The sequence below is a fragment of the Talpa occidentalis genome, unplaced genomic scaffold, assembly GCF_014898055.3.
Source record: "Talpa occidentalis isolate TD23 unplaced genomic scaffold, MPIMG_talOcc4v2.1 talOcc4.3, whole genome shotgun sequence".
NCBI lineage: Eukaryota > Metazoa > Chordata > Mammalia > Eulipotyphla > Talpidae > Talpa > Talpa occidentalis.
The window spans coordinates 104,392,722-104,417,188 of NW_023603184.1; the positions used below are offsets into that span (position 1 = coordinate 104,392,722).

General features: G+C 35.0%; 2 protein-coding genes across 3 annotated transcripts in view; one reads left to right on the forward strand and one right to left on the reverse strand.

Annotated features, from left to right (window-relative positions):
• Nucleotides 1–7,468, reverse strand: part of CIR1 (corepressor interacting with RBPJ, CIR1) — a 30,744-nt gene extending 23,276 nt beyond the window's left edge. Inside the window, exons 1-4 of the mRNA XM_037523566.2 lie at nt 7,324–7,468; nt 3,571–3,665; nt 572–645; nt 16–26 (exon numbers count right to left, since the gene is read on the reverse strand). Of these exons, the coding sequence (XP_037379463.1) occupies nt 16–26; nt 572–645; nt 3,571–3,665; nt 7,324–7,395 (252 nt within the window). The 5' untranslated portion in view covers nt 7,396–7,468. The remainder of the gene's footprint in view (nt 1–15; nt 27–571; nt 646–3,570; nt 3,666–7,323) is intronic.
• Nucleotides 7,469–7,506: 38 nt separating this feature from the next.
• Nucleotides 7,507–24,184, forward strand: SCRN3 (secernin 3). 2 transcript variants are annotated; one of them, XM_037523564.2, is made up of 8 exons: nt 7,507–7,586; nt 9,657–9,825; nt 10,950–11,131; nt 11,673–11,872; nt 14,531–14,743; nt 18,132–18,294; nt 18,700–18,880; nt 21,983–24,183. In XM_037523564.2, the coding sequence occupies exons 2-8, from the start codon at nt 9,667–9,669 to the stop codon at nt 22,151–22,153; spliced, it is 1,269 nt and encodes a 422-aa protein (XP_037379461.1). In that variant the 5' UTR covers nt 7,507–7,586; nt 9,657–9,666; the 3' UTR covers nt 22,154–24,183. The 2 variants fall into 2 exon arrangements, with proteins under 2 accessions (XP_037379461.1, XP_037379462.1); XM_037523565.2 differs by lacking the exon at nt 7,507–7,586 and having other exon boundaries at nt 9,795–9,825; nt 11,003–11,131; nt 21,983–24,184.
• Nucleotides 24,185–24,467: the final 283 nt, after the last annotated feature.

A 24,467-nucleotide genomic window follows, 5' to 3' on the forward strand; every position in this document is an offset into this window, starting at 1 on the left:
AAAATAATACTTTACCTCTTTGTTTTCTTGATTGTATATCAAAAACATGGGGAAAAAAGGTACGCTAAGTTAAAAACTTTAACATAAAAGTTTTCTATGATATACTTACAAATATAATATGCTATATATTATATTTAACTGTAACTTGTAAGAATTTATTCGTTTGACTTTTCATAATATAAAATTCAAAGCACTTAAAGAAGAATATAATACTGAATATGAAATAGTATTTAGTAAGCATGTCAATTTTTAGACGTTTACATTTTTCAGAGAGTAAATATATTTTCTATTCATAAATAATTTTAGTAAGAAAGACAAAAACATATTACAAAAGGATAAATATACTTCTGTTGATACTGAGATATTTTTTCCTCCCAAAGGACAAGCCATGAAACATTATTAAATAATTTTCAGTAGTTATTTTACTATATTGATTACAGAACTTCTCATTACCTTAACAGAACAGTAATTTTAAACAATGAAGAGCAACTTAAAAGAAAAGTCTGTCACAATAGTTCTTAATATTTAGTTGTAAACATATCAAAGATTTCTTAAAAAATGAGGCAAGTACCTTTTTTAGCTCCTGGTGGGGCCTCATACATGAAATTAAGGCCATTCTTTACACGTTCATCTCCCATAAGCAATCTAAATGAAATAAGACATAAAGTCAACAATTTTATGTAGGAGGAAAAAAATCTGCAGAATAACTCTCCCTCCCAAAAAAACCTAGAGAGAATTGAGCTAAAACATTTTTGGAGGAGATAAAATTCTCAAGCTTTACTGATATCTGAACTATATGAATGGAAATTTAAAACAATGCTGCCTTTTCAGTACTGGTTGTAAGTTCTGAGACTTTCTCATTACCTGAGGAGAGATCCAGGCCTTCCCAACAGAAAAAAGAGGAAATGCCATCTATGGTCATTCTCACATGCTTTTCTTAAACTTTGAAATGCAATGGAAATAGTGAAGCTTTGAAATATTATATGCCTGCACAAATTTGGAATTAAGTTAACTAGTGCCAACATTTTTTCTTAATTGTGAAGGATCAAACAGTTTTGGAAAAACGAGTCTCTTTCTGACTTTAGGAAGTCAAACCCAATTAAAGCTGGTAAAAGTCAAAGTCAATGAGAGAATCAAATTCTTCAATGAAGCTAATGAAGAGAGAAGAGTTTAAAGGTACTCTATAAGAGATTGATTACTATATGGAATCAATGTCTGCTGCACCTCAAAAACTCTTGTTCTAACAATGGAAGTTCCCTGTTTGAGGCTTAAGAGATATATGCCGCGCCTTTTAGAAAAAAGTTCTGCAACAAATTGAATGACTGGTTGAGTTAGAGTTTTAATTAATAAGATCAAAGTAAACTACTGATTATAAAGAAGAAGGCTATGGAATGAATAGAATTTCCTGTTATATTTGGAAAAGTTATAACAAAGGATATACTACATGATCATAATTCCTCTCCTCTTATTTCCATTAGAGTTAATAAAGAACTGGGGGAATAAAGGAAAGAGCAAAAAGATGAAGGTATCTATAGCTATACAATGGAATGTTATTCAGCAATAAAAAGGAATGAATAACTGATATATGGTACAACATGGACAAACTTCAAAAACATTATATTAAATGAAAGAAGCCTGTTACAAAAGACCACATGTTGTTTGATCCCATTTATATTGCATGTCCAGAAGAGGCAAATCTATAGACATAAAGTAAGTTAGTAGTCACACAGGGTTGAGAAGCAGAAGGGGGAAATGGGAAGTGGTTGCTCATGGGTACAGTATTTCTTTTTTGATGATGAAAATGTTCTCAAATTAGACTATGATGATGGCTCCAAAACTCTGTAAATACATTCAAAATGTACATCATACACTTTAAACAACCATGCAAAATATAATTTATATTATGTTAATACCACTTACAACATTAAAATCAAGCACATAAAAAGCTCACTATCACTATTTTAGGGAAATATAAATCAAAACCATGAGATGCCAGTTTACATTCATTAGGATAATTCTAAAAAAGAAAAAGGAAAATAACAAACATTAGTGAAAACGTGGAGAAAATGCAAGTCTGGCACATTATTGGTAGGAATGTAAAATGATACAGGAACTAGGGAAAACAGCTTGGTGGTTTACAAAAGCTAAACATAGAATAACCATATGATTCAACAATTCTATTCCTACATGTATGTTCAAAGGAACTGAAGGCAAGGTCTTGAATAGGTATTTCTTTAAAATATATATATATATATATTTATTTATGTATATAAGAGCCGGGGTATAGGCCAGGAGTGTGTGTAGGGGTGAGGGAGGGTGAGAGGAATCACCAGAGACAGAGTGGGGAGCAGAACAGGCAGACTGACTGAAATACACTGCTGAGGGGAGCATCGAGACAGGAGAGGCCTGCTGCATCATGTGGGTTAGCTCTCTGGCCGGGGATCAAACTTATGCCGTAGTGGCTGCGGAGAGCTTCATAGTGCTGACTTAACCCCTTGAGCCACCAGAGATATCCTGATGTAGGTATTTCTAAGCCAGTTTTTATAGCAGCATTATTCACTAATAGCCAGAAGGTAGAAGCAGCCCGTGTTCATTAACAAATGAATGATCAATATAGGCGAGTCTTGAACTCTAATGGTAGTATACATAGGTTTTTTTTGACATTCTATTGAGTGAATATTAAAAAAGTATGTAAGAAGTCTCAGCAGTTCAAATGTAGATTTTTACTGTTCTTCTAAGCTTCGCTGAATTTGCTCACAAACTATATATGGAGTCACATCAATTACAAGTAAGGTTGGAAAAAGTGGTCATCTACAGGTAAAATGAGTAAGAATAGTTCATGGGTGAAGAAAATTTTATCATTGGGGCATCCAATTAAAACAAAGCTCAGTGATCAAAAAAAGATAAACTCAGGCCTCCCTGGTGGCACAGCAGTTGAGCGATGGGCTGTGAAGCTGCCCACAGCCTCTACAGCCCCGGTTTGATCCATGGCTGCCAGTGAGGGTCCCACATGGCGTGCAGATCTCTCCTGCTGCGCCCGCTGCTCCCCTCAGCAGTGTACTTCGTCCGTCTGCCTGTTCTGCTCCCGCTCTGGCTCTGGTGAATTCTCTTACCTCCCGTGCTTCTCACTATACCCAGAGCTTGTATAAATGGCATGAGTTTATCTCATGCCATTTGCAGCAACATGGATGGCACTTGAAAGGATTATGCTAAGTAAAATCAGAAGAAGAACGATAAATAGCAAATGGTTTCACTTCTTTGTGGAATACAGACAAACCAAGCAAAGGGTCAGGAAAAAGACGAAACTTGTAAGCTGACCTTAGATCTGAGGTAAACAGCAGGGGAGGAAGAGGGATCAAAGCAGGTAATGAAGAACACAAGGGATTGTGATGGATCATAGGTGCTACTGTGGTGGAAGAATCATACAGACTACATTAGAGGGGAGAAATCAAATACCATCCAAAAATTAACAAAGATCGATGTAAGGGGGGGGAAAATGCTTATTTAATTCAGTTAGGGATCATTCTAATGCAGCTGGTTATTCTAAAGCACCAGCATAGACTTTCTTACCTATTATCATATGATTCCTGTTCTTTAAGATACTGTTGCATTAATTCTTCTTGTTTTTTCTTATCATATGATATTTTCTGTTCTGCCATCCATACCTGAATTAGTAATGGAAAAAAATTTTAAATAGTTGGATTTAAATTAAATAGGAAATTTGTTTTTCTTTCATGATAAAATATAAGATGATACTGTACACAGTTTAAACATACTCAATTTTGATCACCATGACACCACAAAAATAATAGCTGAAAAATCTGATTTGTGCCTTGCTACAAATCCTAAATGCAACCATTCAAATTGCTTAACTATTAGACACATATGCTGAAAGTGTTTATTAGTGGAAATACCAATTCTAGAGTTATGACTGATATCAAACTGCCCTATTTGGATTCTAGTATCAAAAAAACATGCTAAGCTTTCAGGCAAAAAAAAATCAAGGTTGAGAACCACCGTGAGCATCTGTGGTACAGCAACTTTCTTTAGTCACTCTCTGGGCGACCTCAGAGAACCACCATCTCTCTACACATAATATGTGTAGTATAGAAAGTTTTTTAGCATAGGACACAACCAGAAGAGTTAAAAAATGCTCAAGAGTTAAAAAATGACACCCCAAGAGAAGAGAAAATGAAGGACAAGGGGGAGAAAAAAAAAGAAAATGAAAGGCAGATGTAGAAAAAAGGGAAAAAGACATGAGAGGAAGCAGAGATAGGGTAGAGGTGCATCAGATGTCCTGGACTTGCTCAGGGACACCAACACCACAGGCATAATGTGTCTGTATGTAAAGTCTCAAAATTCTAACCCTATATGAATAAAAAGTCCACATAACTTATGCAAAGATATTAATTATGTTATATCCAGGCTTAAAAGGTATCAAAGCCTTTATTCACATCTTAAAAAAAAAGGACAAAGTGTTTGGCAACCATTCAACATAAAACCACAAGTCAAAACTTTCTCTCCAAATGTGCTAAGTTTTAAGAAGGTAAATTCGAGGACAAATACTTAAAAATTATAATTACTAACTGTGGGTAGAGGGAGACAAGTGTGGGAGAAGGATGTGGGACAAGACTGCCATTATTCAATTTTTGGAGCAAAACAGGGGTAGTTACTAGTATTTTAGTAACACTGAGACAGGAAGGTTCTATAAGGACACAATTTGAGACAGTGACAAGAAAAATCATTATGGAGATAAAGGCAAAAGCTGACATGAAAGGAGAACGCTTTAGAGACAGAACATACCAGAAATGTTTTTCAGTATTAGTTTCTGAAAGCTTCTTCCACTGACTTAAAAACCTATACTTGGGATAGGCAGTAAAAGGCACATGTTTGGAGTTTTCAGTGTAGTTCAAAAGGCAAAGAGTGCAACAGATAAATATAATGTATTGTTGCTTGGTGGAATAACATTAACAACAACATTGTAATGAATAACATTATTTCTACAAGAATACATGCCATCAATTTAAATCTTTTGATTTTATGAAGTTATTTTACAAATTTCAAAAACTCAATAGTTTAAATACATATTAAGTACTTATCATGGATTGGAATAAGAAGTAACAAACACATTCTTGCCTTTAAAATGCTTAGAAATCTGCTAATAGAAAACCATATTGACTTTTCTATATGTTAAAATTATTTTATAATAAAGATGCAAACTGTGCACATAAATAATAACAGTGAGGTTTGGTTTTTGGAGAACAGAAACATGTAGAAGGTAAAGAAATAGAATAAGACAAGGATTAACTTTAGGGGACAGGGAGGAAGGATATAATAAAGGAAAAGAAGTTTTGGTTTTTTGAAGTCATTTAATTTTTAATTATGTAACTAAACTCACAGGGCAAGATACTACTGGCAGTGGGAACTCAGGAAAAGATCCAAAGGTGTAAAATAGAAAGCAAGTATTTTGATATTACTAGAGTATTAAAATATGAGGAAGAAGAACAGCAGGAGGGGATGATAAAGTAAAAATAAACTGGATCCAGATTACTTGGACTTAATTCTATAGTATTTTAAAAAGGCGCTGGAAGAAATCAGAGTTGTGCTTTAAAGAAACTATTTGGAAACAAGCCATATATTCATCAACTGGTGAAGGATAAATAAAACATACTGCAATGGAATTATTAAACAATAAAAAGGGATGATATACTGATGATTCTAAAATACAGATAAACTTTGAAGACATTATGCTAAGCAAAAAAAGCTAGTCACAAAAGACCAGAGGATTTCATTTATATGAAATGTGCAGAATGGGCAAATTTACAAAAACAGCAGATTAATGGAGCAATGATTAAAGACAAATGGGGAGTGACTGCAAACAGACAGGAGTTTTGTTATGGGGGGAGGGAGGAATACGCTTTGTGGTGATGACTACACAAATCTGCAATTATACTAAAAAAACAAGAATTGTACACTTTGAGTGGGTAATTGTATAGTATACGAATTATATCTCAATCAAGGTGTTAAATACAAAATATTATCTGATGGACATGTAGAGAATGAATTTGAAGAGAGGACAAGACTAAAGGTAGAAAAAGCCTTGTAGGTAAGAGTAACAGTCTAGGTTAAAGATGAAGGTAGAAGTTAATTAAGACCAGTTAATTAATTTCTGACTTGGGTGTCTGGATGAAGGATTGTATCACTACCCGTATTTCCTACTAACATAAGCTAGAAAGCAGATTTAGGATGAAAGATAAGTTTCATTTCAGATTTGTTGTGTTGGAGATGCCTGCAGGACATCAAGAATAAGTTGTCTAGCATACAGTTATTTTGAGGTGCCTTGAGCTGGGGGAGAGATCTCGAATTGCAGATTTGATAGTCATAAAGAGGGGACGTAGTTAAACCCATGAAATCAATGTGACTGCACTGGAAAGCACATACAGTAAGCAAGATGTAAGCCAAAGATGAAAATGCTGGGGAGTACCTCTATTTAGGAGCAGGGTATGAATAAGTATGTGTGTAAGGGCAATTAACAGTTTATTGATCACTTCCTCCTTGAATGGACACAGTGCTAAGTGGTATTTTGTTTTAAATTCTTTACCTACACCATCTTCTACAGTCTTCGTAACAATTTCACAAGTCAAGGCAAACCGACACTGATCATTCTTAATTTATAGGAGACTGAGGAGCAGGAATATTAACATTTTGTACAAGACCTCAGGGCTAAAAGTGTGCAATAACTAGACTCCAGGTCTGAATCCAAAGGTCATATTCTTCCCACTTTATTCTGCTTTCCACTGCTACACCATTCAGCACTTTTCTGTAACCGCACCTAGCAGACACATAATTGTTTACTGAAAACTTCATCAAGGCCATTAAACAGGTACTGTATGATGGGATGGGATTAAAAAAGAGGACGAAAGGGGTCAATTTTTCTTTTAAGATGTTAAATAAATAGGAGGTCGTTTTTGCAATGATAGTAGAGTTCTGAAGCCGTGATTCTGGGGCTCAGGAAAGAAAAAAAAAATCAGTATCTGCTGAGAGAAATAATGAGGTCTTCACACGTTATAGATTTACATGGTACCGCACACAGAGGCTAAGGGAGCCGCCCATTTTTTGGATGAGGTAGAATAAACCTCGAAGGCCATCTTTATCAGCGACTGTCTCGGGGCGAAGAAAGGGCAAAAGCCCCCGAGTTTTAGGCCTGGAAAAAGAGGCGACTGTCCCTAGCATCCTAGAGAAACCGCCGCTCTCACCTCAGGAAGCCCCTGAGAACTCAGGAGTCAGGGCCGGGACCCGCCCGAGCTCCCCTTACTTACTCACTTTTTTGATATTGGATTTGGAGGCGGGATGAAAGTCCTTCTTGCACATGAAATTGGCGAAGGATTTCCCCATTTTGGAGCCTAAGCTGGGAAAGTCAGGGGCTAGGTCTGGGAGCAACGTAAATAAACCCTACCGCCTAACCGGAACTGAGCCTCCGCGGGGCGGGAACTTCCGGGGTCAAAGGTGGCGGCTTCCGGACGCCAGCGCCATGTTTGGCGCGCCTCCTTCGTCAACCCTTTTCACTTGACTACCTCCGTGGCCAGGTGAGGGGTGTTCCCCGCGGTGGAATGGGCGTAGTTGTGGCAGGAATTGAAAAGACTGCGGCGGCGCCGGCTGCGCTCGGAGCGCCGCTGCTGGGGGTGCAGAGCGCGGAGCCGCCACGGCGCTTCTGCGAAAGAAGCTGGAAATTCGAGACCTTTATTCTCAGTGAACGCTATTTTTTTTTTCAAGATTTATTTATTTATGCGTACAAGAGCTGGGGAACAAGCCAGAATTGTGGAGGGTGAGAGGATTCGCAGAGACAGAGCAGGCAGATCCACTGAAATACACTGCTGAGTGGAGCAGCAGGCGAGTCAGGAGAGGTCTGCTGCGCCATGTGGGTTGTTCCCTGGCTGCTGGGGATCGAACCCGTGCTGCAGAGGCTGTGGACTGCTTCATAGTGCGGTGTTTAACCCCTTGCGCCACCAAGGAGACACTATTTTCTGTTAACTCTAACACGAGTTACATAAGTATTTCTACCCCAATTTTCCACCTGTGTTATGAAAATAGTAATTCTTGCCCAAACTGTAGTATGTTTGTGAGGATGAAACGAAGTTGTGTTTCTGAAAGCGTTTTAGTATGAACCAAAGCGTATAAAATAGAATCACTCTGTGTATGGCGAAGACTATGGATGGCGCCTGGCCCAGTTAAAAAACGCTTCACACACATAGAAGTGAGTAACGGCTCTCGAGACCGCCCCTCCTCATGGGCTAGGGAGTCTTCCCAACTAGGCCACGTGTTTCCTGAGCTTCCGCTTGGACCCCACTTAGCCTCATCATTTATTGCCACTTGCTAGGTCTGGAGGCTCCAGAGATTTGAATGGAAGTGGCTGCAGCTTCTGTAGGGACCCGCCGACCAAGTCTGTCGCGGGTGTGTGTGTGCGCGTGTGATGTCAAGAATGTGCCTTTTGTAAGAGATTTACTCTGATGACAAATAATAAATTTTCAATTTAGTTACTGTGCCAGGCACTGCACAGTGCGTTAGATATTGACTTACTAAAATCTCATAATAACCCCATGAGATACATACCGATGAGGCAGGGAACGTAGCTTGCCAAGGTTATGAGTGATGGAACAAACCCTGGATTCGGGACACAGGGAAAAACAGATGCCATTTTGACCTCTCTTTCCATCACTGAGAAAAAGAGAAAAACTTTCAGGAGCTTCACACTGCAGTTCTTTCTTATTTTCTTTTTGACGGAACATTTATTAGATTTAAAATTTGTTTTTTTAGATTATTGGTACTTATTTAGCCTGTGTAAAGACAGTCCAAGGTATGGGCTTTATAAAATAAAGAAGAAAATTATATAAAACAGTGACTTCTGGCAGCAAAAGGAAAAGTTTGAAACACTGTAGTGCTCTTCTAAAATTGAATCTTAAAATTTAAAGTTTTCCAACTTACAAATGAAGATGTAATTTGATACTAAATTTACGGTAAGGATTTACAAGTTATATACGGAAATTTCCGTAGGAAGCTTCCTCCTGGAAATCAACAATTTGGAATTTTGACATTTTTTGCATTTGTCTGATTCAGTGACTATTTCGAATTTTAGACATACTGATATTATAATTTTTGTGTATTATTCTCTAGCTCAAAGGCCACTGAGTACATAGTATAGGGACTTTCCTGTAAGATAAATTTCAGAGATGAGAATACAAAGATTTATTCCCAACACTTAAAGATCTCACTGTCTAGTAAAGGATTAATATGTGTATATGAATATAGTAGAATATGATCTTTACAATAGTAAGAAATGTAAAGGAATCCCCAGATATGAAAATAGTGAAAGGTGATTCAGGGAAGACTTCAGCAGAAAAATACAATAGCAGGTAAATATGACCTATAGACTAGAAAAAGATACTTATAATTGCCATTTTCTTACTCATATTACTAGTAGACTCACTCCCAAGTAATGATTTTTATACTACAGCACTGTATGTAGAGTTTAAAACTTTAATGAACATACTTTATTAGCAATGGCAATCATATTTCTTGGTCAGCAATTAAAACTTGGTTTTATATGTACTTAAAAATGTTTTTCTCTTTCTATTTTGAATCTTCGGTGTGATTTTTAGCTTTAAAAAAATGGAACCTCATTCCTGTGACACTTTTGTGGCACTGCCTCCAGCCACAGTTGGTAATAGGATTATTTTTGGGAAAAATTCCGATAGACTCTTCGATGAAGTACAAGAGATAGTTTATTTTCCTGCTGCAGTTCACAACAACCCTAGAGAACATCTTAAGGTAGGTGAAATACAAGTCTTGCTAGCAGTGTTTTTTTAAATATCATAAAGTTATTTTTATCATTAGCTAGCTGTTTGGCAGAAGCTATAGAAGGTAGAAATTCAATAATTTAAATTTGAAAATTAATTTGAGTCAAAACTGAACTTCTAGTCTTTTATCAATAATTTGGAGGAAGCTGAAATAACAGTAATGATTGTTATTTGATTAAATATTTGAATTCTTGAGATATATGTGCATATTAAATAGGACAAAGGATTTAAAATCTGGTGACAAGACTAGGACTTTCTTCTAGGAGTTCAGAGTCTAGTTAAGGGAATATTATGTGTATGCAACTAACCCCATTATAAAGTAGGACGGCTTCAATGCTAAATTTAAATAGAGCAGCAAGCTGTGACAGCAGTGGAGAAGGAACAATTCAGACTTAGGATCAAGGAAGACTTCATTAGAAATTGGGATTTCAGCTAAAGTCTGATGGACAAAAGGAATTCTGATTAATGCAGGATAGGAAAAGTCATTCCAGACTCTGGGAATAACACTTTTATCAAAAAAGATTTATCAGGCAAAGTGATCACGAGCATGCATTTTATGCAAGTATTTGGTAGTATTCATATTAAAGGAGCCTTTAAAATTTTCACTTAAAAATCCTTTTAAGATGGACTTTAATGTATAAGTTTATTATGCTTTTATTGGTATTACATATTTTTTGATATTTAATAGCAAATATTAGATGTATTTTTCAAGATTTCACACCTAGAAACTGTTTCTCTTCTGAGCATCCATTGCCACCTCGCTTTCACTTTTCACTGCCCTTCAATTTTGTATTTTGTTGTATATTAGTTGATGTACATGTCTTAGTTTCTTGAAAGCAATTTCTGTATCTGATTCATTTGTGTAACTAACCTATCTCTTAGTGGAGTGCTTTGTAGTAGGAGATGCTCAGCAAATGTTGAATAAATGCTTCAGAATGAATAAATTCTGAATCTGGTTTCATTATTGAAAATTTCAATTTATACTTCATTAATCTCTTTCATAATGGTCATATCTTCTCATTGATTTTTAAGATTCTGGACTTTGATAACTTTTCTTTTTTTAGTTTTATTGTTGTTGCTATGACTTTCTTACAGTGTACTTACATAGAAATTGATCAAGTTCCTGAAACATATGCTGTTGTTCTTAGTCGCCCAGCTTGGTTGTGGGGGGCAGAAATGGGAGCCAATGAACATGGAGTTTGCATTGGGAATGAAGCTGTGTGGGGAAGAGAGGAAGTTTGTGATGAAGAGGCACTGCTGGGCATGGACCTTGTCAGGTCATTTTACATTATATTTTTGTACTATAGAACTTGTCTAAATTTTGAATTTTGATGTAACACTTTCATGTTTTATTCTCCCTTTTTTTTCATTTTTGGACTTTGATACTTTGGTTTGTGTAAAACTAGAAGCATGCATTTTTAAGACTCAAGTTTTATTAATTGGGAAAAGGGAAAGTAGTTCAAAATTATTCATTGGAGGTCCTATTGTACTTTATCATACCATAACCAACTCGCACAGTAACCTCATAGGGTATATATATTTTTATACTCACTTAACACATTAGATATCTGAATTTCAGAAATAAAATAACATGTTAATAATTTTACCAAGTTGGAATATAAACATGGATTTATTTGATTCCAAAAACAAACTTACTTCAGAAGAGTTAAGCAATTGGGATACAATTTATTTGTTAACTTGAAGTTTGTTTGTATTTTTCCCCTTGAATATAATCATAAAATCTCGTGTACATGAAATTATTTAAGAAAAATAATGAAAATTTATTTTAACTTGAGAACTTAAACATTTGTATTTTAGACTTGGTCTTGAAAGAGCTGATACAGCAGAAAAAGCCCTCGATGTCATTGTTGACTTATTAGAAAAATATGGCCAGGGTGGAAATTGTGCAGAGGGTACATTGCTATTTAGCTATCACAACAGTTTCCTGATAGCTGATAGGCATGAAGCCTGGATTCTGGAGACTGCAGGAAAGTACTGGGCGGCAGAAAAAGTACAAGGTATGGGCAATTTTTCACATTTTAATATGTTTTATAATGAATAAAATACCTCCTTAATTGTAGACATTGCATTTAATGTTTTCTCAAGATTTATAATCCAGTGCAATGAAGGGAAAATGAAAACAGTTCAAAGAACATACAGTGAAAGAGCTCTATAAAGAGCTGTCTTGGAAAAAAAAAAAGTGGCATCTATTTGATACATATGAACATGAATAAACTATTTTCTGTGCAGCAACTTTTGACTTTGATGGTACTTTTTTCACATTTTCATAAATTCTTACTGCTTATTCCTCTTTACTTTGGGCTGAACTCTTAAATTTTATCATGTATAGGTATGGAATTGCAGAAAGGGGAGTAGGGTTGGGAAGAAGGAAGGGGATATGGTCTGTGGGCTAGTGGTTAGAAAGAATATATTGATGCAGTCAAGTTTGATAAAAAATTTGATATCATTGAGTAAAAGAAAATAATTTAAATTTTGGAATGTTTTGTATTTATTTTTTTCATGGTTGCTTTGCCTCTGTTTTCAAGTGAGGAAATCCACAGATGTGAAGTAATGTACTGGAGGCACTGAGTGAAAGACTTAGAATTTAAATCTTTCCATCCTGACTCTCAGTTCATTGTCCTTTCATTAGGGTACAGCTTTGTGGTCAGTCATGATCATGTTCTTGTGCACTGCTTTGTGAATCTCCTGGAGATAAGATACACATGTGATAATATTAAATCGTGCGTGAATGATACACTGTGAACATACAGAGGAAGGAAAAGTTACTGTGAGCTGAAGAATTTTAGAAGGGCTTTTTGAAGATACCCTTGAACTTTGGAGTATTTGTATGTTTTTTGTTTTTGTTTTCAAAATAGGTCACTGCCAGTTCTTACACACATGCTATATTTTGCATGTATGTTTTTTAATACATAAAATTGAATTTAAACTATTTAGACTTTCAATTATTGTGACAACTGACCTAACTATTTTTTATTAAATGTGCCAATTGGAAGAGAGAAACGAATAAAGATATTCAGTTGAAAAAGATAGCTTCATCTAACTATACAAAATGAACACCTTAAAAAAAAAAAGTGCAGGATTACAATGTCATTTCTAAGACCTAAAAAGTCTTTCTGGGTCTAATAATAATACAAAATAAAGGTAACAGAATTCTTACTTTAGAAATATAAATATTACCTTATTGTAGAAGCAAATACCTTCATTGGGTTTAATTATCCAGTTGCAGATTAACTATTCAGTTATTTCTTTTTGTATTAATAAATGGACCCAAGATGTAAATAGTAGATGGAAAACCCCTATTCACTATCTTTGATTCTGTCATTACTTAAGTCTAGTTTTTGTAGTAAGAATATCTCAAGTGTGACTTTATTAAGGTAATTTAATGATTTCTTCCTGGTAGACTGTCATCCTAAATCTTTTAAAACATTAGCAATTTTTATTTAACATGATCTATTTCATTTATTATGAATTCTTTAGAATAGACTTTTATTGTTTCTTCTATTTTATATTTTAATTGAAAATTTTGTTGATAATTTAGTGCCATAATATTTTTGGAAGCTTTATGTTTGTGTTCTACACTTACTCATGTCTATTTTTAAAAGTAATTTATATAAGACTAATACCTAGAATATATAGAGAACTGTTGAAACTCAACAGTTAAAAAAAAAAAAATCCCATTAGAGAAAGGGGCATAGGAAATGTAGAAACATTTCATTTAAAGGAATGTCAATTGTCAAAAAATCACATGAAATGATGTTCAGCATTATTAACTGTTAGGGAAATATAAAACCACCGTGAATTATCAATATACTGTTATCAGAATGGCTAAAATAAAAATGACACCACCAAATGTTAGTAAGAATGTGGAGACTGGATCACTGATACATTGCTAATGAGAATTTACCATCACTCTGGATAACATTTGGCAGTCTTATAGAAAGCTAAACACACAACTGCACAATTGAAATCTTGTTTATCCTGGAGAAGTAAAAACGTATATTAACACAAAAAAAAAGTATATGAATATTCATAGCAGCTTTTGCCATGATTGCCAAAACCTGGAAACAACCCAAACATCGTTTAACTGATAAATGGTTAAAAAAACTATAATAATCTATACCATGTAATACTATTCAGCAGTAAAAAGGAATGAACTATTGATACATATAATTACCTGAATGAATATTTAGAGAATTACACTGAATGAAAAAGCCAAAAAGATAAATACTGTATCATTCCATTCCATTCCAATATTCTTGAAATGACAGTTGTAGAAATAAATAGCAGACTACTGGTTACCTGGGGTTAATGGAGGGGGGGCGGGGAATTGGGTGTGACTCTAAAAGGACAACATAAATGAGCCTTGTGGTGATGGAAGTATTCTACATCTCAATATCAGTATTTGCTTGTGATATTATACAAGATGTTACCATTGGGGGAAACTGGGTAAAGAGTACATAGGATCTCTCTATTACTTGTTACAGCTGCATGTGAATCTATAATTATCTCAAAGTTAAAAATGTTTATTTAAAAATTTGTTTATCTTTTTTGAATATGTAATAGAGTCACATGGTACAAAATGTAGACATGTATATCTACATTCAAATAATGATTAATCAACTTTTCTTCTGTTTTTCCCTGTTCTTTGAAAACAGAGGGAGTTCGTAATATTTCTAATCAGCTTTCCATAACAACCAAAATTGATCGGGAACATCCAGAAATGAGAAACTATGCTAAGCAGAAAGGTTGGTGGGATGGCAAAAAGGAGTTTGATTTTGCAGCAACTTACTCTTACGTTGACACAGCCAAAATGATGATTTCACCAGGTAGATACTGTGAAGGTTATACGCTTCTGAATAAACACAAAGGTAATTTTATTATTTAAATAATATCAGAATGAAAGATTATATGTTTGCTAGATAATTTGTGGGTATGATAACTTTTTTAAGGAATTATTCTTAGTAAGATATAGTTTTATTAAAACCTATTTATTGTGACATAGTAAGGTATTTTTGAAGATGAGTGAAGAGTTGTATAGTTGTGAGAGCGTAATTATTCTTTTTGCATGTCAGAGTTGCAATCCTTACTAATACTTTCTTTTTTAAAGATTTATTTATTTTATACAAGAACTGGGGTACAGGGCAGAAGCGCGGGAGGGTGAGAGAATTCACCAGAGCCAGAGCGGGGAGCAGAACAGGCAGACGGAGCTAAGACACTGCTGAGGGGAGCAGCCAGCAAGGCAGAAGAGGTCTGCTGCGCCATGTGGGGTTCTCCCTGGCTGGCCAGGAATCGAACCGGCCCTGCAGAGGCTGCAGACAGCTTCGCAGCGACGCTCAACCTCTGCACCACCCAGGAGGCCCACTAATATATATTTTTGAAGATTTATTTTTATTTATGCATACAAGAGCTATAGGCCAGAGGTAGGGGGTAGGGGTGAGAGGATTCATGAGAGACAGTGGGGAGCAGAACAGGCAGATTTACTGAAATACACTACTGAGGGGAGCAGCAGGTGAGGCAGGAGAGGTCTGCTGCACCATACATAGGTTAGCTTCCTGGCTGGAGATTGAACTCAGGCCTTAGTGGTAATAGTGCTTAGAAAACCCTTAGGCCACCAGGAAGGCCCCTAAAGATGAGTTTAACAAAGTGCATTGTTGTGTGCTTTTTTTGTGGCAATAAATTTAAAACTGAGGACATAAAATTAGTAATTATTCTTTAAATAGAGCACCACCACATATATAAAGTGGAGCGGAAAATGTAAAGGATCCTGAGGTTTAGAATAATTAGGAAAAGGGAAGAAAAACAGATATAAAAATTATAAATTAATTATCCACTGAATAATAATTCTGTTACATTTAACAGCAAAATAGCTAAATCCTAGATTTGAAATGCATACTGATCATAGTTATAGGTGCATCTGACATGAAACATTTTTCCTCAAGTGTGAAGTACAGTTCATCCAGCTTTCTGTGCTTTGCCAAAAGAATAAATGTATTTCTAATACTTTCATAGAAAATTGTCTACTAGTATATTATGATTAATTTTTTCCTATGATTTTTCTAGATGAAAGAACCTACCTCTCTCCTTTCCAACTATCCCTACCTGATAGCTATTAACTGTGCTGCATGTATATCCAAATTGTATCTATATTCACTCATGTATTTTAAATAACTAGTTTAAATTGCGATGAAATTGCACCCTGTGTTTTGCATTCATTTTAGTGAACCCTGCCACTGCAGTCTCAGTACTTATTCAATGCTTGCTAGTGGATTACTTACAGATGTCCTACTCAAGTGATCATGTAAATCCTTCTTTCATTTTGAGAATTACAGGTTTTGAATACAGAAAACATTTTTATAATACATGTATTATCACAGTGTTACGGTTCTGACATTGTTTTCATTAAAACTTACCATTTATAGGAATTTAGATTTGAATCATTTTACAATTCTCACTAGGCATTAAAGCTATATACCCAATAGATAGGTGTGGGATGTATGCTTTTGCTTTATTGTTTAGTTTTCTTATTAAGTGTTGTTTTTAGGTAAATCTTTTTTTTTCTTTCTGCATTTTATCAACATTAACAGAAAGATTGCTCCTGTAACGTTATCTATAATTTTTCTTGAATTTGAAGTTATAGCAATATTATAGAGAAACTGAAAATTTGCTATTAACATATTGGTAGCTTGCATGATTAACAGAGCGTGAGAACATTAGATTGTTTTATATGAATGCCAATTTTATTTTAAATTGAAATGCCACAAAACTACAATTTTGGTACAATCTTGCTGTAAACTGTTTTCTTTTAGTTATTCTCATGTATCATGAGAATGGGGGAAATTCTTGCTTTACAAGTTCTCTTTATCTTCGTGAGTTACCTAATTTTTTACTCCTCCACTGTCATTGTGGTAGGGCTTTGGAAGAGGAGGAATCTAATACTTGTTATTAACTGTGTTAAATTACAATTTTGGGGGGGAACTGATTTTAATGTAATATGTCAACATCTCCATATAAAGTTTCTGAAGATATCTGATGGCAAGAATTATATGGTTTTTTTAAAAAAACTATATGTTACAGTGTGTGTCCATTGTGTTCATTACCATTATAAAGAAATTAATACTACTTCAGGGAAAAAAGAGATTGATGTATGTAATAAATGGAAAGCATATTACAGTAGTCAACCCTTACCTGAGATTTTGCTTTTAGCAATTTCAGTTATCTGTGATCCACTGAAGTCTGAAAATATTAGGTACAATAAGTTATTTTAAGAAAGGGAGGAGGGGAGAGAGACAAAGATTGAGAACACATTCACATAAACACATTCACATAACTTTTATTACAGTATATTGTTTTAATTGTTTTATGTCATTGTTAATCCCTCACTGTGCCTATTTATAAATTAAACTTTATCATAGGTATGTAAGAATAGGAAAATACTCTGTGTGTGTGTGTGTGTGTGTGTATTGTATATATAGAGAGAGGTTTTGGTACTTCTCTGAAAGTATAACTGGTTCTTTAAATTTTCTGGTGGAATTTCTTTCCAAATAATGGGATTCTGTGGCATTCTGATGCTATCTGTGCCCATAAACATATTGTGCTTGTTAAAATTTGTTAAACAAATTTTTTTGTTTTTCTCAAAAAACTCCTTAAAAACCAAGTTTACAAATAAATGCAGAAAACAGAATATAATGTCATCTATTTTCTTTACATGTAAACTCTGAAAGTAGTCCTGTAGAATTATGCATCTATAAACTAATAACGTTCTTTGTTTCCTTTATTCCCACCCAGATTATAATTCATATTTAAATGTAAGAGTATTAATTTCAAGCACAGAAATTATTACAGGAAAAAATAATTGTCATTTTGCAAGGAATAGCTATATAATATTGAAAACGAAGCACAGTATTTTCTTGAATGTGTGGTTCTTGGAATAGATAGATAATAGTTATTAATAGTGTCAATTATTGCTAACTAAATACATCTTAAAATTTTTGTAATGGCAGTGAGATTGAGTATACTTTCGCATTATTGATTTCTTCTTTGGGAGTTTTATACAGATTCTGCTTGTTTTAATGGTTTTTGAGACTGCATATTTTGTATTAAAAAAAATCTTCCTGTAACAATGGAATGAGTTTAATTACACTTATGATAAATCTCTAATTTATGCCTAGATCAATATCATATTCTATATAATCAATAGAGAAAGGAGTTTGTATTTACAGGATACCAATATGATGGTGTTTAAAATTGTTTTCCTAGGAAGTATAACTTTCGAAACAATGATGGAAATTCTCCGTGATAAACCTAGTGGGGTTAATATGGAGGGAGAGTTCCTTACTACTGCAAGCATGGTTTCTGTGTTGCCTCAAGATCCCTGCCTTCCTTGTGTTCACTTCTTTACAGGAACGCCTGATCCTGAAAGGTAAAGTCACAAAATATAATAACAGCAAGGGACTGGGATTAGGGTAGAATCATTAGTCTGCTGATTTTTGTCAGGCTAAATTTTTGTTACACAATTATGACAATTACTTGTAGATACAACTTCTGTATCTTGGAGATACAAAAACATAGCCTGCTATGTTCAGATGCACTAGGCCCAAGTGTCCATGGGAATATAAAGCTAAAGAAACCATGGCTGCCTACCTCAGAAGGAGATCTCACTGTACCAGGGAGAGCAGGCATGAGTATAACTAGTGTGATAGGAACAAATTGATATATAACAAATTAATAGAAATTCCTAACTGGAGGGAATCATAGTTGATTTCAAATAATACCAAGTATTTTTTATATCCCCATCAGCTAATTTAATAAAGACTTTTTCTTTTAGATCTGTTTTTAAGCCTTTCATATTTGTGCCAAATATTTCACAACTATTGGATACCAGTTCACCAATATTTGAACTTGATGAGCCAGTTAAAAAGAAGCCACATTGTAAGAATAAGCCTGACAGAAGACACCCACTCTACCAAGTACATCAACAGGCATTGGAAGTAATAGATAATAATGAGGTAGGATTATAGTATAGTGTTTGTTACATGATTAATCATTATAATTTAAAATGTGATTAAATTCATACTTTGAATGTTGAAATTCCAGCTTTCTCTCTCCTTCATGTAAAAATGGATTTTAAAGTTTAGATGCTCAGACTAATGTAGAACTATGTTATTTTTGGCCTTTCATTAAGAATAATGGTTAATAATGTACAGTGAATGTTTTGGAGAAATTTAGTATATTAAACATAATAACAATAACAAGCATTTATTGAGAACTATTCTGTACCAAGCATGGAATATTTATTTAATCTTACATGGAATATTTTATCTTCGCAGTCACTTTATGAGGTAAATACTATTATTATCCTCATTTTTGATAAAGAATCCAATGCTAAGAGAGTTTAAGTATCTATCCTGCACCAAAAATTACTAAAGGGCATTTAACCTGTTCTCTCACATAATGTTTTTAATCATATAGTCTCAGATTTATTTTAATTAAAAATGACCAATACTTAGTATTTTTAAATGTAAGCATTTTAGAAGATCAGCATGCACCAAATCTCATCTCCAAAACCAGCAGGTGTATTTTTATGGTACATATCTAATAGATGGATAGACAAATACTTCTGTAGTATTCATACCTCTCAAGTCTTCTAGAAAGGCTACATAAAGACTTTTCACAGAACCGTCAATTGATACCTATAATGAAGAAAACAGTAGGCTATTTAATATATTTTCTCACCTGTTTCTACCAACTCCTGATTTAAAAATAAACAAAATAAAAACATCTTTATTGAGGTATAATTCACATGCAGTATGACCTGTCTCAAGTTTGCCAACCAAGGAGTTTTGAATCTCCTCACTTTTATTGCCTGTAATTTTACTTCATCAAGACATAAACATTTTGGGCCTCCCTGGTGGCACAAGGGGTTAAGAGACAACCTATGAAGCTGTCCACAGTCACTGCAGCACAAGTTCGATCCATGGCCAGCCAGGGAGCAACCCACAGGGCGCAGCAGACCTCTCCTGACTCGCCCGCTGCTCCCCTCAGCAGTGTACTTTAGTCAGTCTGCCTGTTCTGCTCCCCACTCTGTCTCGGGTGATTCTCTTGCCCCACCCCCACACCTCTGGCCTATACCCCAGTTCTTGTATGCATAAATAAATAAATCTTTTTTTAAAAAAAAGACATACACATTTTCATTATTTTTGTGTTAATGTTCCTACACATATATACTACATATCTGTAGTGTGTTTGCATAGTTGTCTTGCTTCCCCTCGCTGTCCATCTTGCTTATTCATAAAGAATAATAGCTCTGTCCAAACCTCCTATTTGCTATGAATTCTTAATATTATTCCTCCTTCATCTGGAGCCATTTTTTTTTTCACTTTTTTTTAAAAAGATTTATTTATGCATACAAGAGCTGGGGGACAGGCCAGAGATGCGGGGATGAGAGGATTCACCAGAGACAAAGTGGGGAACAGAATAGGCAGACTGACTGAAATCACTGCTGAGGGGAGCAGCGGGCGAGTCAGGAGAGGTCTGCTGCGCCATGTGGGTTGCTCCCTGGCCAGCCGGGGATCTAACTCGTGCTGCAGAGGCTGCGGATTGCCTCATAGTGTGGTGCTTAACCCCTTGTGCCCCGAGGAGGCCCCCTCCTGATTTGTTTCATTTAGCATAACCCTCTCCAATTCCATCTATGTTGCCACAAATGGCAAGACTCATCTTTTTTTATAGCTATATAGTATTTCATTGTGTATATATACCACTTAGTCCACTCTTTTGTCCTTGGGCACTTAGTTACTTCCTTAAACAACACTATTGTAAAGAGCTGCAGTGAACGCAGGAGTGCACATATCTCTTTCAGTTAGTGCTTTTTTTCATTTTCAGTAGATGTGGAATTGCTGTATCATATGGCAGATCTATTTTTAATATTTTGAGAAATCTCCACAAACTGTTTTTCATAGGGGTTGGACCAATCTACATTCCCACCAACAGTGTATGAGGTTTCCTTTTTCTCTCCATCATCACCAACAATTGTTGTCTCTGGTCTTTTTGATATGGGCCATTCTCAGGTATGAGATGGTATCTGATTGTGGTTTTGAGTTGTATTTCCCTAATAAGTGATGTTGACTTTTTTTTCATGTACCTGTCGGCCATCTGTATGTCTTCTTTGAAGAAGTACTTAGTTAGCTCTTCTGCCCTTTTTTTGGATTGATTTTTTTTTTTTTTGGTCATTGAGTTGAGTAAGTTCTTTGTAGATCTTGGCTTCTAGCCCCTTATCAGATGATTTACAAATACTTTCTCCCATTCAGTAGTATCTTTGTTTTAACAATAGTTTCTTTGCTGTGCAGAAGTTTTTTTAGTTTGATGTAGTCCCATTTGTTTGTTTTGCTTTTGTTTCCCTTATTTAAGTCCCCAAAGACATCCTTTGTACCAGTGTCATGGAATGTTCTAATAGTGTTTTAGCCCGTGTATTTTTATGGTTTCAGGTTTTACTTCTAAGTCTTTAATCCATTTTGTATTAACTTTTGTATCTCATATGAGATCGTGGTCTAGTGCCCTTCGTTTGCATGTGGTTGTCCAGTTTTCCCCATACCATTTGTTGAGGAGACTTTCCTTTCTCCAATGTATATTCTTGGCTCTTTTATCATAGACTAACTGTATAAGTATGGGTTTCTTTCTGGGCTCTCAGTTTTATTCCATTGGTCTCTGTGTCTGTTTTTACAATGCTATACTGTTTTGATTACTATAGCTTTGCAGTATAGTTTGAACTCTGGGTGCAGGATTTTTTTTTTATCTCTGTAGCTGTAACTTAGTGATTTGAACTCCTACCTTTCAAGCAGGTGGTGCTATGGCTTTTATATGATTTTAGATGTTTGGCCTTTTTGGGCTTCCATGTGTCTGGAGAACTGATCTTGCAGCTGTCAAGTCAGGGGTGGTGAAGGGCAATGATTTTTCCCAAAGAATATTCATTCTTTTTTATCTAAAGATCAAGAGGAAAGGAACAGAATCTGAAATAGAAATCAGAGTGAACACATCTTGTCTTTAGAGGGCATTGGAATTTGGTTACATTTGTGTGTGTGTATGTGTTTATTTTTATTTTTTTAATTGTTCAGGAAAAAGCCAAAACAATCCTGGACAACATAAAGAAACTGGAGAAAGAACTATTTGAAGAGATGGAATCAATCCTTCACAACAAGCATGTTGATGTGGATAAAATTGTTAATCTCTTTCCTAAATCTGTAAAAGATGAAATTAGAATTTATAAGTCTAATGTTAGTTCTTAATGATCATATAAGTGGCCAGCAATTTCCCCAAAGTCAGAATCTGTCACTTTGGTAAATAACATACTTAGTTTGAACAGATCTGATTATTCTTTAATGGCATTCAACTGATAATCTTCAATACTACTACTGCTTGTTGAAATATTGAGAAAGAAAATGACATTGTAATGGACACATATATAATGGAATAGCCAGTTTCTACAGGTAACAACAGGGTTTTGTTTCTTTAGCCATAATACCTGTTTTTGAAAATTTTAATAATTATTCAATTCTGCATAAAGTATGGAACATCAAAATAATGTAAGAGTTCATGTTTATTATAATTATGTAGTATCTTCAAATAAGCTTTTAAATTACAAGACTGAAAACTTATCTTTAGTAATGGAAAATAGTCACAAGTGGTAAGTGTTTTGTGGTTTAGGCAAATAATAACCTGCTTTACCAAAATTTTCTAGATTTATACATTGTTTTATTACAATGTATTATTCTGTGAATGCACTTTTATTAGCACAGACATGATCTTTATCCGACTTAGCCGACCTATGAGCTTTTAACTAAACTAAAATTATCTGACATATTATGCCATTGTCCTTAATTTAATTTAAAGGCTCACTTATGTTAGTATTTTTTTTGAAGCGCTTATCTGGGAGATTAGGAAATGGGATTAAGATCTCACCTTTTTTATATGAGGGAACTAAGTATAAGCTGTTCATTGATTTATCCAGGGATACATACATGAATCTTAATTCTCTCTGGAGCCAGCATCATTTCACTGTCTTCTTTGACACCATTCTAGACTGGACTAATAACATCTCGCACTAGACCACTGCAGTTAAGTGTTGTTCTGCACCCTTTTTTCTTTATCTCCATTGTTAGTCACTATAGCCAGAGTGATTAAAAATTTATACCTGACAATGAATCTCCCTCCTAAATTAAAAAAAAAACACATTTAATTTCTTAAAGCAGTTTCAGGTTTAAAGCACAATTTAGCAGAAAGCAGAGTTGAGCAGAGTTCCCATATATACTCACTGCATCCACACACACATAGCCTCTTCTGCTATCAACAGCCCATACCAGAGTTACATTTGTTACAATTGATGAACCTACGTTGACATGTGATAACCCAAAGTCCAGAGAATATAAGGTTCTAGATTACATATTCTGTGTGTCTGGATAAAGTATAATGACATGTATACACAATCATAATATAGAGAACAATTTCATTGTCCTAAAAGTCCTCTTTTTACCCTTCTTTCCCCTTAACTCCTAGCAACCACTGTTTTTTTTTTTGTTTTGTTTTGTTTTTTCCCACCATCTCCATAGATTTGTCCTTTCCAGAGTATCATAGAGTTGGAATCTTATAATATGTAGCCTTTTTATACTGGCTTTTTAATTTCCTAGTAATACGCACTTAAGGTTTTCTGTGTCTTTTCACGGCTTGATAGGTCATTTCTTTTTAGTGCTAGTAGTGTTCTGTTGTCTGGATGTACCACAGTTTATTGATCCATTCACCTATTGAAGGACATCTTAGTTGCTTCCAAGGTTTGACAATTATGGATAAAGTACTTTAAACATCTGTGTGCAGGTTGTTGTGTTGTTTTCAGCTTTTTTGGAAAAATGCCCAGAAACACAATTGCTGTACAGTATGGTAAGACTATGTTTAGTTTTGGGGCCTCCCTTGTGGCGCAAGGGGTTAAGACGCAACCTGTGAAGCTATCCGCAGCCACTGCAAAACGAGTTCCATCCCCAGTGAGCTACCCACATGGTGCAGCAGACCTCTCCTGACTCACCTGCTACTCCCCTCAGCAGTGTATTTCAGTCAGCCTGCCTGTTCTGTTCCCCACTCTGTCTCTGGCCTGTATCCCCCACACCTCTGGCCTGTACCCCAGCTCTTGTATGCATAAATAAATAAAATCTTTAAAAAAAAAAAGTATGTTTAATTTTGTAAGAAACTGCCAAATTGTGTCCCAGAGTAGCTGTACCATTTTGTAGTCCCACTAGCAATGAATAAAAGTTTTGTTGCTCCACATCCTTCCCAGCATTTGGTCTTGTCATAATTCTGGATGATGACCATTCTAATAGGGAGATAATGATTTCCAGTTCCTTGACATATGATGTGGACATTTTTTCATATACTTCCTTGGGTGTTCATAGCTTCAGCACATTTTTTAAATCTGGTTATTTTCTTATTGGTGAGTCTAAAACTCCCAGAAAATTTAAGGCTCTCTTAAATTTCATTTGTGTGTTAAGTATAAAAAAATACAGTAGCTGAAATTAAACTTCTTTGGGTTATCCCATAAATAATGTGATTTACCAT

What these genes read in the sequence shown, in the direction of transcription:
- SCRN3 (XM_037523564.2), top strand. Translation starts at nt 9,667, where the DNA reads ATGGAACCTCATTCCTGTGACACTTTTGTGGCACTGCCTCCAGCCACA. An exon ending in CTGGGCATGGACCTTGTCAG is followed by an intron (nt 11,132 to 11,672) that starts GTCATTTTACAT and finishes TTTGTATTTTAG; the next exon opens with ACTTGGTCTTGAAAGAGCTG. An exon ending in GCTTCTGAATAAACACAAAG is followed by an intron (nt 14,744 to 18,131) that starts GTAATTTTATTA and finishes TTGTTTTCCTAG; the next exon opens with GAAGTATAACTTTCGAAACA.